This window comes from Mustela erminea, chromosome 14, assembly GCF_009829155.1.
Source record: "Mustela erminea isolate mMusErm1 chromosome 14, mMusErm1.Pri, whole genome shotgun sequence".
NCBI lineage: Eukaryota > Metazoa > Chordata > Mammalia > Carnivora > Mustelidae > Mustela > Mustela erminea.
The window spans coordinates 59,695,879-59,713,653 of NC_045627.1; the positions used below are offsets into that span (position 1 = coordinate 59,695,879).

A 17,775-nucleotide genomic window follows, 5' to 3' on the forward strand; every position below is an offset into this window, starting at 1 on the left:
GCCACAGAACTTTTCCTTGATGATATACCAGGATAGTATTACAATCAAACCCTGTGGTGTTTGATTCCACAAATAGTATCTTCAAACCTGTCAAGAAGATTAAAAATGACTCTGGCACTACCTTTTATAGCAGAGATGTTTGGCAAATCACCAAATGTTTTGGATGGTGCACAGGCCATCCTTGTACAACTTGAGATATCTTAGCTGCTCCCCTGACTGGACTGGCCAATATTCCGACGTAGATCAACAATCTGAACTCTTGGTCAGGTGGCGAAACTAAGTTTTATAGCTGCCAAAGCCAGACTACAGGCCTTCTAGAGCAAGTATTTTGCAACCTGTTCTGTTCTAACAAACTGGCAGGAGTACATGGAAAGTAAAGATGTATGGATGCTAATGGTACTAATAACAAAGATCATGGGTTGTCCCAGATCTAGAAAATTACAGATTCTGCTCTGACCTTGTCTGTGAACTGCACTGGCTTTTTTTTTTATCTCATGTGGCAGCAAAATTTATATGGGCTTCCCACTTAAATGGTCAGGACTATGTGGACTCATACCTGGCTCCTTTGTCACCAGGTACTCCATCTTTTTTTTTTTTTTTTCTTTAAGAGAGAGGCAGTGAGAGAGAGCATGAGCAAGGAGAAGGTCAGAGGGAGAAGCAGACTCCCCGTGGAGCTGGGAGCCCGAGGCGGGACTCGATCCCGGGACTCCAGGATCATGACCTGAGCTGAAAGCAGTCGTCCAACCAGCTGAGCCACCCAGGTATCCCACCAGGTACTCCATCTTAAATGCCAGCCAAATTGCAAACATGGGCTCCTCTTTTCATAAAGCCATGTCACATAAACATACGAGGTAAGAAGTTATAGCAAACTTACTTGTGTATTGGCACTCCCAAATTCTTTTAAGCGTTGAGGACCTTATTCCCAAGTTTTGTCATTTATGTCTTGAAAAAGATGAGCTTAAATCTCTCCGTGGTAGAGAACGAGGGTTCAATCCTACTATGCAGCTTTGACAATACTCCAATCAGAAGTTAATAGCTTAGCCTCTGTGGTACTCCAGAACTGATGTGCTCTGGACACACTGACCCTTAACAAGGAGGAGCTTGTGTAGTCATTGGTGAAAAATGCTGCTTCTGTGTAAATGAGACAGGACAAATAGTGTCTAACTTATGTCTATTAAAAGAGAATATTAATACTTTCATTTCAGCCTGATTCCTTTCTTTCCTTGCCAGTAGTGCATTTACAAACATGGTAAACATTCCTAAAATCTGCTGGACTTCCTGTAAGAAGTGTGACAAACACCAAACCCACAAAGTAACATAGTACGAGAAGAACAAGGATTCTCTATATGTCCAGGGAAAGCAGCAGCATGACAAGGAGAGCGGATATGGTGGGCAGACTAAGCCAATTTTCTAGGGGAAAAAAAGGCTAAAACTGCAAAGAAGGTTGTGTTGAGGCTTGAATAGTTTGAACCCAACTGCAAATCTAAGAGAATGCTGGCTAATAAGAGAGGCAAATATTTTGAACTGGCAGGAGATAGGCAAAGGAAAGTTCCATGTGGTACAGTCCTAAGCTCTATATTTTGTTTTATTATGAAACCTGTTTTATTATGAAATTGAATTTATTATGAAATTGAATGAAATGAAATATGAAAAAAATCCCGTTTTTTTTTTTTTTACAAGATTTTATTTATTAGTGTACATATGTGGATTCAGGGGATTGGGGAAGGAGCAGAGGGGGAGGGAGAGGGACAAGCAGACTGCACTGTGTCAGATCATGACCTGAGCTGAAACAAAGAGTCAGATGTTTTAGCCACCCAGGTGGCCCTGAAAACAATAAAATCTTGAGTTTATGTTCAAGAAAAGGGAGAGAAGGGGGTGCCTGCCTGGCTGGGTTGGTAGAGCAGGGGACTCTTGATCTCAGGGTCATGAGTTCAATCCCCATGCTGGGAGTAGAGATTACTTAAAATGGTTAAAGTGGTAAAGGTTATGTGGACTTTACCTTGGGGGGGGGGAAATATATATATATATATATATATATATATATGGAATATAAATACTATTTGTGGAATTTATATATGTACATATACATATACATGTATATGTGTGTGTGTGTGTAAATATCTATATATTTTTTTTTAAAGAAAGGAAGAGAAGATTAACACTTTCCATCAAATAAATGAAGCAATGCCGTTTTATTGAACTGATGTATTCCCAGGATTGAGACTGGTTAAATGGGTTGTGGAGAAAAGTGCTTCAGTTTGTTCTTTCCTGTTTGTTCATCTTCATTCTATGGTTTTTTTCCTTCCCTTCCAGATGTCTTACTGCCCAGCTACTCACCTGATTCTTCTTGGCCATTAGCTCAGCTTTTAATGTGTGCAACTTATAGAGAAGTTTCAGACAAGTGGTTCAGAACAGGTCTCCCCAGAATGCATGCAGATTATATTGAGCTAAAGACAGTTAAGACCCGAAAGGGTCAAGAAAAGTTTTTTTAAACTTCCCCTCAATGCTTAAAAGAATTTACATAGAGGGCCTGGTCTAGGAAGAGAGCTATCACCAGAAACAATTAACAAAGATTAGAGACTAGGTGTGGGAAACTGGGGGGAATTTGGGGAGCCTATTTGTTAGAATTCTCCCTATCCTCCTTTGCATGGCATGGCGAACATTTGTTTATGAAACATTTGCTCTTCCCATCTTCCTGTGAATTCTTTTCTTTCCCTTCTTAGCTTAGAATGGCATATAAGCCTGGCATTACCTGCCTGTGCTGAGCCTTGCATTGACTCTATGGGACTCCTATATGTACGTAAGTAATTAAATTTGTGTTTCTCCTGTTAATCTATTGTATGTCAATTTAATTAATAGATCAGACAAAAGAACCCAGTAAGGTAGGGGGAATTTTTTCTTCCCTACAGCTGTCTTCCCCTGGGCTAGCTGGCTGCTTGACATTTAATTTCTTTTTTTTTTTTTTTTTAAGATTTTAGTTATTTATTTGACAGATTGAGATCACAAGTAGGCAGAGGGGCAGGCAGAGAGAGAGAGGAGGAAGCAGGATCCCTGCTGAGTAGAGAGCCCGATGTGGGGCTCAATCCCAGGATCCTGGACTCATGACAGGAGCCGAAGGCAGAGGCTTTAACCCTCTGAGCCACCCAGGTGCCCTGACATTTAATTTATAGCTTAAATGTCCATCACTTCCTCAGATACTTGACTACCCAGTCTAAAATAACTACCCAGTTACTCTTACATCACTCTATTCTAATATTCTTGCAGGGTACTCTTCACACACCTCCTCCTACACATGCTTACTTGCTTTAACTCCTGAAATGTTAAGATCCATATCAACAGGGACCTTGTCTGCCTTGTTTATTGCTGTACAGCTCCTAGAAATGTTTCTGGTACCCAGGAGACATTTAAATGCAGACCTTAAATAAAAGGGACTGAACAAAACTTTGAACAGCCACTCTGAGGGAAGGCTGGCATAATGGCAAATGTGTCAGGAAATAAATGCACCAGTGTACTTGTGTGGGACTAGATGTTAGATGAGATGTATTTCCTTTGAAAATCAGATGAAATTGCCTTGAACTCCATCTCATGTGTTTAGACAAATCTTCCCTACTCTCTCTCTCTCTCTCAGGAATTAGAAGGGAAGTTGTCAGCTTTGAGCTGATCATTGAAGACTCTAAAGCAGATGCTACAAGTATATAGAATATAGTATATAGAAAAAAGAAACAAATATGGGAAAGATTTTGGAGCTGGGCCAAGATTGAGTTCAAAAGAAGGAACAAGAAGACTGGCAATACATTAGGGGAAACCCTCTGAAAAGCTGTGTTTCAGAAGTCAGGGGAACAAATTTTAGGGGATAGGTTGGGGAAGTAAAAAGTGTTAAGTGAGACTGATAGCTATTGTTTTAGGTTAGAGGGAGGAAGGATTTAAGAACAATTATTATTTTTTTTTAAAGATTTGATTTATTTATTTGACAGAGAGAAATTACAAGTACACTGAGAGGCAGGCAGAGAGAGAGAGAGAGAGAGAAGGAAGCAGACTCCCTGCTGAGCAGAGAGCCCGATACGGGACTCGATCCCAGGACCCTGAGATCATGACCTGAGCCGAAAGCAGCTGCTTAACCAACTGAGCCACCCAGGCGTCCCAAGATTATGTTTTATCTTAAGATAATACTGAAGTAGGAGTCAAAAGGCCTGGGTTTGGCTCCCGTTTTATCACAAAATGACCACAGACCTCTGGGCAAGTCAGTGTCACTGAGCACCAGTTTTCTTACCTACAATGTAGGAATAAAAATAATCTGAGAGTGTTATGAAGAATAACACTCTTCAGAAGTGATTAGAAATAAATCTAATCTCAGAGTGTTATGAAGATTGCTGATGATGTTCATGATAGATGTATGTTGCAAGCTCTTAATTTTGTACAATTATTAAAGTTTTCCCAAGTCAGAAATGAAGGAAACAGATGGTAACATGGCAGGTATACCACAATTTCCAGAAGGGGAGGGAGCCAAGGAATTTATTGAAAGGGACTGCAGACAAGAAAGGGTGGAATTATAGGCTGAAGAAAAAAAACAGTAACAAGAGTCCAGTCTCTTCTTTCGGGTTCCCATTCTAGTTATTGGTCTATTCCTTTTTTTTTTTTTTTTAAGATTTTATTTATTTATTTGACAGAGAGATCACAAATAGGCAGAGGCAGGCAGAGAAGGGGAGAAGCAGGCTCTCCACTGAGCAGAAAGCCCGATACAGTCCTCCATCGCAGGACCTTGAGATCATGACCTGAGCCCAAGGCATTGGCTTAACCCACTGAGCCACCCAGGTGCCCAGTCAATTCCTTTTTTTTTTTTTTTTTTTTTCTTTCTTTCTTTCTTCCTTTTTTTTTTTTTTTTAAAGATTCGGTTATTTTATTTAGAGAGCGCACGCATGCCATTGCAGGTGAGCAGAAGAATGGAAGTGGAGAGAATCTCAAGCAGACCCCCTCCTTGGAGTGGGGAGCCTGCCTATGGGAGCCATGACCCTCAGATCCTGGGGGAGCAGAAATCAAGTGATTCGCATAACCGACTGAAGCACCCAAGCGCCCCCTGGTCTATTCCTGAATCTTCTTTTCTCCTGGCCACTGCGCTTGCTTTATCACTACAATCAGTTCTCCCTTATCCTGAAACACCTTTCCTGAACTCTGCCATAATCTTACTAGCCTATTTTTCTCCCCCATGTCACCCACAACGGAGCTCTCTTCTGGGTCATTTCGGGGAGTTTTCACCCAAAATGGGCACTGTGCACCAAGGATGGTGAGTGAGATTGGCGGTATTTGTCTCTGACATTCTCACCTGAATAGTCATACGTATTTCCTGTCTAAAAGATCATCGATTGACGGGGTTTAATCATATCAGCCAATTGGTGAAGGTGCCTTGCAAATAAGAGAGCTCCTAAAGTGTAATTCTGAACCATCATCCAATACGTGAGGAAACTGGGCCCTCCACAGTGGGCAGACTCACTCGTCCAGTGTTACAGACCTAGTTAAAAGCTAGCAGCAGAACCCAGTTTTCCCAAGATAGACATCTAGGTAATCGCCCACCGTCAGCCAGGTGGGTTCTGATGAAAGCTAAATTGCGCCAAATCTCGCGCCTCCGGGATTCGGGGGGCGGGGCGGAGAGCAGAAAGTATCGCGAGATGATGACGTTTTCCCGCGAAGTAGAAGCGCGCGTTTTTCCTTGGCCGGGGGATTGGTGAGGAGGCTGAGGAGGCAGCGTCTGTGAGACTTAGGCGCGCGGCGTTGCAGACCCTGAGAGCCGAGGATCGGATTCCGGAGTGTGTGTCCAGCCATGCCGGCGCAGCGGCCCGCGAGTAGCGGTGGTGAGTGCGGAGACCCTTCCTCCGGGCGCCCGCGGCGGCGTCCGGGCCGGGGGCGGGGGGGAGGGGGGCAGCATGGAGGCTACAGCCGAGATTGGTGGGTAGAGCTGACTCCAGGCAGAGACGGAGGGAGGGAGGGCAAGAAGCTGTGGAAGGTGAGTGCGCCTATGTGCGCGGTGTAGGAGACTTCACACAGCGGGGCCGCGTTTTCGCGAGCATCCCTACTGGTCAACTGCGGTCCTGGCCACTTGTTGACATTGTGGAGACCCAGGATGTTTTCAGAGGACTGATGCTGGCGTCCCGTGGGTCTTCAGCTTTTGCCTCAGATGCATCCGGGAAAGATTGTTGAATGTGGAAGTTGAGTAACCGGTAATTTTTTAAAACTGCAATTTAAAAACTTTATCCCCTCTTAGGGTCCCCGACTTCAGACATGGTTGAACCGGAGCCTGCCGTGATTACTCAAGCCATGCTGGAGGAGGAAGAACAGCTAGAGGCTGCTGGACTTGAAAGGGAGCGGAAGATGATCGAAAAGGTAATTTAGGAATCAAGTTCATCGTCGTTTGAGCCAGCAGTGACCTTCCTCGGAGGTTTGGTCTCCCGTCTGCTTTTTTCTTGATCTTTAAAACGGGCTGTTATTTATCTATTTGTATGTTTACTCAGCGCTATCTTTGAGACACCTTTGCTCGTGCTTTCAGTGATGCTTCTGGGATTTGTAGTCGAGGTCGGAGAACGTTTCAGGTTGCTTCTTTAGCTAGATTAATTCTTCCAAAATCGGTAGTGAATTTCTTTGGTATTTAGTGCTATTGACCACCTAAAGTGATAAACTTGGCGTTTTCCTTTTGGTTTCTTGGACTAGTGCTAAGTAAGATTGTTTAGGTAAAAATGGGGTGTACATTTTCGGTGATAAGTGGTTTTCTTTTACAGAGTATATATTTTGCGGATGACCGAAGCAGTTTTTAACCACTTGAAATTTCAGTTCTTAAGTGTATTTCGCTCCCAGTAATAAAGCCCCACCTTGTTGCTTCATCATACCCTGTTCAAAAAAAGGAGTGATAGCCACCCCCACTTACATTCTGCCTCCTAAATTATTTTCTTGTAGTAATTTATTTAGCACTGCCGGTATTGTGATGCTGTAGGTACGTTTGATATCTCTGCATTTACATATGAGGAAGCTGGGGCAGTTGGGTGGGGTCACACACCAGTGAACTTGAATTTGAACTCTGGCTGTCTTAGGCGTTCTTATCCTTAATCCTATACCTTAGGAAGTATACTTTAGTATTTAATTAACTCCGGGCAGAATTACTTAATTTGGGAAATAATGCACCTCAAAGGCAATTAATGAATCCGTTGGTTCCCTGCTATTTAATATTAACAGAAATGATTCTTCTGCTAGCACTGTTAACACCTCCTGAACACTGTTGTGAATGTTGTACATGTATTTACTAATTGGCTCCTTAACTAGACTATAAAGTAGGTACTGCTATTCATTATAACTATTAAATCTACTAGCTTAATTACTAGTATAAACTATTATTTTTATTAAAGCATTCTGTGAAGTAGGTTCTGTTTTCACTTCATTTTACAGATGAGAAAACTGAGGCATGTAGAGAACGTGCCAGGAGCGGGGAGTTCCACAGCTTTAATAGAGCCAAGATTGTAATGTAGGCCAGGTCATTCCAGAATTCACACTTTCTAACCACCATGCTGTACTTTAACTCCAGTAATACTGGTTTTGTTATTATTCGTCAACTATAGTTAACCATAACCAGTTACGGTAATGTTAAGAAATTGTAATAGAAAAACAAATTTTAATAGAGTTGGGAAGTCGACCATGAATCACCTTTTGCCTTTCCTCACTGTATAAATTTTTGTAGTACTATCTAGTACTAAGTAGTGTTATCATTACTTATCATTTTGCTTACTGAGAGGATGTCACTTACTGTTTTGTTTTTGTTGGCTGTTCACCTATCATATAGGCAATCAGTAAATTGTTTATTGAATTTTAAACTATGGAAAAAGAATACCTTATTATTATACAGCATATATAAGATTATGTAAATAAAATAAATGTACTTACTAGCCATGTAACCAGAGGATAATTATAAAGGGTGAATCCTGGGGCAAGTGTCTAGAACTGAATCAACTGCAGAGGTTGTAAGAATGGTAAAGCCTTCATTTTGAGTAGTATATCTTCAGTTTTGTGACTCATGAAGATTGTTGGGAAAGATAGTACTATTTGAAGAAAGACTATGAGGTACAATAAAAATACATTTCCAGAATGCATTAATTCAAGGGATGAAACATTTTTACATTTTTCTTTTAAAAGATTTTATTTTTAAGTAATCTATACACCTAACATGGGGCTCAGACTTAGAACCCTGAGATCGAGTCACATGTTCCACTGATTAAGCCAGCCACATGCCCCCATTTCCACATTTTGGAAAGATCTCTCAAAATTTATAGTACCATAAGTATTTGCTGATTAAACAAAGAATCAAAATGACTTATACTTTTAAGCGAAATATTTAAACTTTTGAACAAACGTTTTGCATCAGTCCAAAAATTTTTTGGAATTGTTATTGTTGAGGGATAGGTATGTTGAGGGATAGCTAAAGCTAGCTTCTCTTTAGCAGTTATTCATCATAGAACTTTAGCAATTTTTTTTTTTAAGATTTTATTTATTTTTTTGACAGAGATCACAAGTTGGCAAAGAGGCGGGATGGGGGAGGGTGGAGCAGGGAGCTCAGATGCGAGGCTCAATCCCAGGACCCTGAGATCATGACCTGAGCCGAAGGCAGAGGCTTAACTGAGCCACCCAGGTGCCCCTAAAATAGCAATTTCTAATCTATTTTCAATCCCTCCATGAATAAATTTTATAGCTCTCTTCAGTTCTTACACTAAAACCAGTGTGTGCTTTGCCAAAAAGCCAGTAGTATTATGGTCTATTATTATTATATTGCCTTTTTATTTATAGTATTGAAAGAATTTGATTAATTTTTGCACTTGTAACTTGTAAGTTGTTCCTTACTTGACCATGGGGAAAATTCTAAGAATTAGTCTCTCCTTGCTTGTCTTTGGAGACCAAAAAATTGGCAGTACAAAAATAAAGATTCCTTTTCTTTTGGGAGAAAACGTATTTATGGACATATATTTAGAAGTACTTGAGAAGAGCTTGCTTACGATTCTTAATGAGGAGCATTAACTTTGCTTTAGGAGATTGTAAAGTTTGTAAAGAGTAGAGAATGGCTTTTACATTGATTTGCTACAGTTATTTTCTTTGGCTTTTCTCCTGTATTTCCTTTAGAAAGAAGTTATTGTTAGTCTAGAAGAGGTGAACAATAGCATTAATGTGTATATTGTTGGGGAGGGGAAAGGTAAAAAGTTATGATAAGTGTTAGATAAAAGGAAAGTAGCTCAGACTGTGGAGAGTGAAGTGTAACCACCCCTACTCCCAAATCTGGTGTTGGTGTTTGGAGAGATAATGATGTAGACTGTGGGAATTTATGCCTTTGGTGTCCATTGGCATACTCTTCAACTCTAGTTAAAAGATAATTCCTGCCAGGCGCTCAGTGCTTTCCACAGAGCTACAGTTTACCTTAATATAACAGATAAAATTGTTAAGAAACAGTAATGGTAGATAAGGCTTATTACCAAATTATTTTGAAATACGGAAGGTTGGTGTTGAAGGTTAATAATTGATTTAGTTTCCTAATTACATTATTTACAAATTAGTGTAACATATTTAATCTTTAATTACTTAAAAAATGGGTGCTAAATTATTCTGAACAGGATTTAAGGTAGCATATATATCTAAATTAAGCCCAGAATACTTTAAGTAAAGTTTAAACAAATTTCAAAAGTTAAGGATTTTTTTTTTTTTTATTGGACAGAGAGAGGGAGATCACAAGTAGGCAGAGAGGCAGGCAGAGAGAGGGGAAAGCAGGCTCCCCGCTAAGCAGAGAGCCTGATGTGGGCCTCGATCCCAGGACCCTGAGATCATGACCTGAGCTGAAGGCAGAGGCTTAACCCACTGAGCCACCCAGGCGCCCCAAAAGTTAAGGATTTTTTTTTTTTCAGGGGCACCTGGCTGGCTCAGTTGCTGGAGCATGCGACTCTTGATCTCAGGTTTGTGAGTTTGAGCCCCATGTTGGGTATAGACTACTTAAAATATTTACCAAAAAAAATCTTTTTTTCAAATTCTAAATTCATCTTTCAGTTTATAATAACTATTTCATTCATTGACTATTGTAATCCAGTAATATCGGTAATAGTAAAAGAAACACTGTTCTAAAAGAACTGAAAATAGTTTTGTAAGATGTCAACAGAGATTATCTGCATGGACAGAATTGGTTTTGTTTGTTTGTTTTTAAAGATTTTATTCATTTATTTGACAGAGAGAGACCACTAGTAGGCAGAGAGGCAGGCAGAGAGAGAAAGGGAAGGAGGCTTCCCGCTGAGCAGAGAGGCGGACAGGGAACAGGGGACTTGACCCTAGGACCCTGGGATCACGACCCGGAGTCTTCAACCCACTGAGCCACCCAGGCGTCTGATAGAATTGTTTTATGGGTGTTTTTTAAATATATAAATTTTTTTTTTAAGATTTTATTTATTATTTGGACAGACAGAGATCACAAGTAGGCAGAGAGGCAGACAGAGAGAGAGGAGGAAGCAGGCTCCCCACGGAGCAGAGAGCCCGGTGTGGGGCTCCATCCCAGGACCCTGGGATCATGACCTGAGCCGAAGGCAGAAGCCTTAACCCCCTGAACCACCCAGGTGCCCCTAAATATATAATTTCTCTAAAATGTGTATTTATTTTCATGTTATTTATCCTTACACATTTTATTGTCATTGCTTTTGTAATAGAAAAGTTTATTTTGAAAGAAAAGCTGGAGAGATGATAGAACATCTAGGAAATACAATGGTCTCTGAAGTACAAGATCAGCCGCTATGCATGTATGCATACATGTGTGTGTGAACCCTCATGTACAAACAAACTTTGTCTCAGGAGTAGGTTGGTAAGGTTTGCATATATTTAGCTTTGATAGATGAGTTCAACTGGATTCACTTCAGCACACTTAGTGTGTTGTAGGTTTTTTTTGTTTTTTGTTTTAAAATTGAGATTATACTGAGTTGACAGATGATGAACTGGATCGTGCCTGTTTAGGTAAATAAAGTTCTGTTGGAACATAGCCTTGCCCATTTGTTTATATATTGTCTATTACTGCTCTTGTCCAAAAAGGCAGAATTGAGTATTTATAAGCCATATGCTCAAATATTTAAATATTTACCCTTTGGCCCTTTACAGAAAGAAGTTGTGAGGGCGCCTGGGTGGCTCAGTTGGTTGGATGACTGCCTTCAGCTCAGGTCATGATCCTGGAGTCCCGGGATCGAGTCCCACATCGGGCTCCCAGCTCCATGGGGAGTCTGCTTCTCCCTCTGACCTCGCTCATGTTCTCTCTCACTGTCTCTCTCTCTCAAATAAATAAATAAAATCTTAAAAAAAAAAAAAAAGAAGAAGTAGTTGTGGACCACTGAACTGTACTATTTATTTGTTACTTTTATGTTTTTCATCATGTGCCCTCTGGTATTTTTTTTTAAATATTTTACTTTATCATTGTGAACTGAGAGAGGATTCCTCCTTAACCACTAGCCTACTGTAGATTTAGAAATCACTTAATAAATGGTGTGTTAAAGTAATATAGAAAGCAGGTAATTTGACGATGTATAGGAGAGGAAAGTTGAACTAAGAGTAGGAATAAAACAAGCCTAAAAACAAGGGCAAAACTGGGGACACAACGCTGAGGAGGAAGAAGTTTGTAATAATCATAAGTAGATTTAGCATGTTGAAATATTTTGACAGTGCAGTTTTTGTTTTGTTTTTTGTTTTCTGAAGCAATCTCTAGGCACAACTGGGGCCCGAACTCATACCCTGAGATCAAGAGTCGGCATGCTCTACCGACTGATCCAGCCAGGCATCTGGACAATATAGTTTTAAAATTCTAAGAACAGTTGTTTTAGTTCCTAGCCAATTAAATTATTTATTAATTCTGATGCTCTTTCAAATAAAACTGGTATGTAAAAATTTTCTGAAATCATTTGATTGTTTAAAAAACTTAAATCTACTTGAAGTATTTAGTTTATAATGTTAATTTTATAACTTTCAAAAATTGATGGATGCTAGTAAACATGGCCAGTGTCTGAAATGTCAGTATTTTGGTATCTAAGCTGCATCATACCAAATGGCATGTTGAACCCCGGAATCCTATTTTTTAAGCTATTTGTCCTGGTTTTGGGTTAAAATAAGCCATTTTTAGTAAAGTTAATACTAGAAAAATATTTTTTCCCCATTAATTACAGGAAATATATCAAACTCAAAGAGCATTTATTTAGCCTTTTTTTTTTTTTAACGTCTTGTGCAAAACATCATGTATGTCAGAAAACTTAACAATCATGGAAATTTTCTTTTTGGATAGGCTCGCATGTCTTGGGATAGAGAGTCTGTGGACATTCGGTACCGTAGACTTCAACATTTACTTGAGAAAAGCAATATCTACTCCAAATTTTTATTGACTAAAATGGAACAGCAACAACTAGAGGTATGTGTATGTAATTGATTAGAACCAGTAGCTTACATTTTTAAAAAATGACTTTATTGAGATAAAAATCACATGCAGTAAGCTGTACACATTTTAAGTTTACTGTTTGATGGGTTTTGACCAGTGTATAGATCTGTGTAACCACCAGCACAGTCAAGATGAGGAGCATTTCCGTTACCCCAAGAACTTTTCTTGTCTCAGTGATCCCCATGCCTGGCCTCCAAGACCTCTGATTTCTGTTTTCTGTCACAATAGATTGGTATTGTTTTTTCTAGAATATACAAATGGAACATGCATTAAACACTTTATTGTGTCTTGCCTCTTTAGCTCAGCATATTGCGATTCACTTGTGTTTATTCAGTAGGCCGTTCTCTTTATTCCTGAGAAGGATTCCACTGTATGAATATACCTCTGTTTATTTGTCTGATTTTTATCCTGTCTAGTGATAGTTTTTGGATGCTGGAAATCGTGGACTTTATGTTACTTAGTCTTTTTTAAAAAATTGATTTATTAAGATATAATTGATACATACAAAACACATGTATATAATGTACAGTTTTATATGTTTTCACATGTATACACCCATGAATTCACCCCAATCAAGGTAATCAACATAGCCATCAACTCAAAAAATTATGTCCCCCTTCTTTTTTAATTAAAGTAAAATTGACATAACATACTAGTTTCAGGTTATGATTCAGTATTTGTGTATGTTGTGAAATGATCACCACAGTAAGTCTAGTTAACATCTTTTACCATACATAGTTAACAATTTTTTTCTTATGATAAGAAATTTTAAGCTTTACTCTTGGCAACTTTTAAATATGCAATAGAGTATTACCAACTATAGTCACCAGGCTGTATAATGCATCGCCCTGACTGACTATAACTGGATATTTGTACCTTTTAACCTGTCACTCAATATACCACCACCAATCATCAGTCTTTTCTCTGTATTTATGAGCTTGGGGTGTTTTGTTTTTTTAAGATTCCACAAATTAGATTATATGGTATTTATCTTTCTGACTCGTTTCACTTAGCATAATGCCCACAAGGTCCATTCATGATTCAAGTTGCAAGGTTCTCTTCTTTTTTATGACTGAATTCCTGCCCCTTTTTAAATTTTCTCCCATCCTTCACTTCCTGTCTTCCTCACCAAATAGTCACTGATCTGCTTTCCCTTATAATAGATTCATTTGCATTTTCTTTTGATGATACATTTTTTTAGCTTTTGTATTTCTGAAAAAGTCTTCATTTGCTTTTGTTTTTGGAGGTATTTTTATTGAGTGAAGAATTTATTTTTCTTTAGTGCTTCCTTTTTTCTCCCCAGGTGATCCCTTATGTTTCACTGCTTTCTTTGATGTTTCACTGTTTTCTAGTTTACATTGATTGTGACAAAACCAACATTTTTTTTTCCTTTTTTTTTTTTAACATTTTACTTAATTTGAAAGTGATTACAACGGGCGGAGCAGGGGAAGGAGGAGGGAGATGCAGGGGGAGAGGGAGAATTAGCCTCCTTGCTCCAGCAGGGTTGGACTTGGGACTCTACCCCAGGATCACGAACTGAGCCAAAGGCAGATGCTGAACCAACTGAACCACCCAGGTGCTCCAGTAAGCCTTAAGTCTTAATGGTGTGCCACAAGACAATAAGCAGTCTTAACTGTTTCCTTCAACCCTCTTACTTTTCTACACTTCATTCTAGAAAAGTGTGTTTCTGCCTTTGGGCCTTTGCACTAGCTGTTTTGTACTTGGAACCATCTTCTTGTAGATATCTGCATAGCTTACGTCATCACCTTTAAGCCTGGCTTAAACGTTTTCCTGATGAAGCCTGCCCTAACAATCTTAAGTGAAATTGCTGTCTGAACCTTTTCTATCTGCACACTCCTGACCCCCTTTACCTTGTCTGTTCTTCCCATTGTACTTATATGAGATACTATATAATTTATTTATTGCCCACTACAACCTACGAAGATTTAAAAGCTTGCGCAAATTTCAAGGCTACAGTAATCCCCTATGTCCCCATCATTCACTGGTCAATTATCAAGATTTTGCTTTTGCTAAGTATGTTTTCCTTTGCTCATGAACTTTTGTATGGTAAAATGAAATACAAATATAGGAGAGCAAAACAATCCACACTTAATGAGTTATTATAATGCATGTATCTTTTTTCTTTTTAAGATTTTATTATTTGACAGAGTGTGCATAAGCAGGGAGGAAGGGGAGAGGGAGAAGCAGACTCCCCCTGAGCAGGGAGTGCAATGTGGGACTTGATCCCAGCACCTTGGGATCATGACCTGAGCCAAAGGCAGACACTTAACTAACTGAGCCACCCAGGCACCCAAGGCATACATTTTTTTTTTTTTTTAAAGATTTTATTTATTTATTTGACAGAGAGAGATCACAAGTAGGCAGAGAGGCAGGCAGAGAGAGAGGAGGAAGCAGGCTCCCTGCTGAGCAGAGAGCCCTATGTGGGACTCGATCCCAGGACCCTGAGATCATGACCTGAGCCGAAGGCAGCGGCTTAACCCACTGAGCCACCCAGGCGCCCCAAGGCATACATTTTTTAACCACCTTTTAGAAATGGTTTGAATCCCTTTTTGTCTGTCTTTTAAAGCTTTGTTAGGGTGCATATGGAACAGCTTTTAGTCTGGTAGTAACTTGCCCCTCTTCTGAGTGCTCTTGTCACTTTGCCTGATGGGTACGAACTGTTCCTGATCCATCCCCTGTAAGCACAAGGGATTACTTTACTTGCTATTTTCTAGTTGCCTTGGTTTTATACACTCATGTCACTGATAGTTCTCAACCTGAAATTTCACCTACGTACCTTGAGGGCTTTCTTTGTGTACCTGACCCTGAGTATGCTAGCTGCTGTTAAGTTTTGTCCTCTTGTCTCTTCAACTCAGGGAGGCTGTTGAGCTGCTGAATTCTTCCTCCACTATTTGCACTTGAGAATTGCCTTCAGGCAGTAAACTGCACAATCAAGATTTGTCTCATTTGTTTCCCTTTTTCAGTGTTCATTCTCCTTTGCTGCATATTGTCTGAAAATCACTGTTTAATATACTTATATGGATTTCAGTTGTGTAAGGCAGGAAGGTCTGTTCCCTGTTGCTCCTTAAAGGTTTGAAGTGGAAGTGCTCCCTTGTTTTTAAATCTTTATATAGCTCTTCATTGTGTACATGTTACTTGAGCTGTGTGTTTTATACTTTGCATTTTCCACTTGTGGCACTAAGAAAAAAGTATCTTACAGGAACAGAAGAAGAAAGAGAAATTGGAGAGAAAAAAGGAATCCCTAAAGGTTACTAAGGTAATATAGAGTAAGCTAGAAAGTCCTTTATGTTACCTTAAACGTTGAGGAAATTCCTCTGTAGTCTTAACTTTATAGATCATCTACTTAATTTTAACCTTCTTTATCTGAAAACCTATCTTTGTTATAAGCTGCAGAGGAACATATAAAATCTGTTTTCTCAATATTCTTAGATATGGAAGGAAAGCTAAAGTATAACCCTTTCAGTTTCTTATTGTTTTTCTTAATTTCAAAATTTCACTCTTCTAAGTGGCCAGTTCTTTTGGTGCTCATAGTGATTATTTTTTATCCTTAATGCCTCCAACCTCATCATGTCAGCATGGATCCATAATAATTTAAATTTGTATCGTGCATAGCTGCAGCAGTGAAGCCAAAATTGGAGCAAATTTATTCTATCTGCTAATAACATTTCAGATAATAGAGCGTTCATTTAGGGATAGCTTGAATTTTAGATGTGATCTTTTGGGGTAAATTTGTTTTAACATGAGGCTGTTTAATGCCTTATTGTTGGAATTTGTATAAAGAACAGTTGTACTAGTGAAAGGAGAGAGCAACATTTAGAGTACTTACTGTGTGTCATGTATTCTAAGCTTTACATTTATTTTTTATTTTTTATTATTATTGTTTTAGGTTTTTTTTTCTTATTTGACAGAGAGAGAGATCACAAGTAGTCAGAGAGAGGGGGAAGCAGGCTCCCTGCTGAGCAGAGAGCCTGATGCAGGGCCTGATCCCAGGACCCTGAGACCCTGACCTGAGCCCAAGGCAGAGGCTTAACCCTCTGAGCCACCCAGGCGCCCCTTATTTTGGGTTTTTGAAGAATATAAACTTAAAAGATAATTTTACTTGTTTAATCATTTACTCCCTACTCTTCAACCTGTAGGTTTAATCTGTTGTTCACTTTTCACTTTTGCCCAGCTAACTTTTTATGTCAGGGTTTTGCCCCCGTCCCGCCACGGCCGCTGTATTCAGTAGGTGCCAACCATTAAGTTCTGCCTGTTCCATCTCACTGGTCCCCTTTGGTATTTTATATTTTTAATCCTCTAACTTTTTTCTAAAGATTTTATTTATTTATTTGACAGAGACACAGTGAGAGCAAGCAGGAGAAATGGGAGAGGGAGAAGCAGGCTTACTGCCGAGCAAGGAGCTTGATTTGGGCCTCGATCCCAACCTGATCCAAAGGCAGATGCTTAATGACTGAGCCCCCCCGGCGCCCCAGTCCTCTAACTTTTAAACTTTATTTTAAAATTTACCTTTTTTTTTTTTTTTAAAAGATTTTATTTATTTTATTTGACAGAGAGAGATCACAAGTAGGGAGAGAGGGGGAAGCAGGCTCCCTGCTGAGCAGAGCTGGATATAGGGCTCAATCCCAGGACCCTGAGCTCATGACCTGAGCTGAAGGCAGAGGCTTAAACCCACTGAGCCACCCAGGTGCCCCTTAAATTTACTTTCTTGAGACACCTCGCTGAATCATTCGTTTGGGGGAGCACATGACTCTTGATCTCATGTTGTGAGTTTGAGCCCCATGTGTGGTGTAGGGTTTATGTAAGAAATTTAAAAATTTACTTTTGTTATTTTGATTTCTTATACATACTTTCTCCCTATTCTTGATCTTCCTTTCCACCTCTCATTTTGAAACTTTTTGAACATCTCTTCCTTTCCTGTATTTCCCCTCACTAATATTTTTAAATCATTATTCTCTTTTATTTCTGCTTTCAGTTATATTTAATTTAAAAATTTTACTGAAAATGAGTTGTCCTTCCATATCAAACCCACTGAATATCTTTAGCATAAACCTGCAATTACAGAAAATGTACATGGCAAAATAAAAATGCCTTCTGTGTTTAATTTGGAAATATATCAAATGGGAAAAAAATGAGGAAAGTAGAGTCATCAAGAAAAAGGAATACACTTATAAGCAAGTTCTAGTGGGGAAATGTAGAAAGAGGTTACATGTTGGTAGGAGTAATAGAGTTGCGGATGTGACTCAAATGCAAGGACATTTGGCATTTATTTACTTAGTGTCTTTTAATAT

General features: G+C 39.3%; 1 protein-coding gene and 1 pseudogene across 1 annotated transcript in view; both read left to right on the plus strand.

Moving 5' to 3' along the window:
• Positions 1 to 818: 818 nt before the first annotated feature.
• LOC116572832 lies at positions 819 to 1,593 on the plus strand (annotated as a pseudogene).
• A 3,774-nt stretch (positions 1,594 to 5,367) lies between these two features.
• The window catches only part of HELLS (helicase, lymphoid specific), a 38,831-nt gene continuing 26,423 nt past the window's right edge, over positions 5,368 to 17,775 (plus strand). The window contains exons 1-4 of the mRNA XM_032313909.1: positions 5,368 to 5,846; positions 6,257 to 6,375; positions 12,317 to 12,439; positions 15,687 to 15,743. Coding sequence (XP_032169800.1) covers positions 5,816 to 5,846; positions 6,257 to 6,375; positions 12,317 to 12,439; positions 15,687 to 15,743 — 330 coding nt within the window. The 5' untranslated portion in view covers positions 5,368 to 5,815. The remainder of the gene's footprint in view (positions 5,847 to 6,256; positions 6,376 to 12,316; positions 12,440 to 15,686; positions 15,744 to 17,775) is intronic.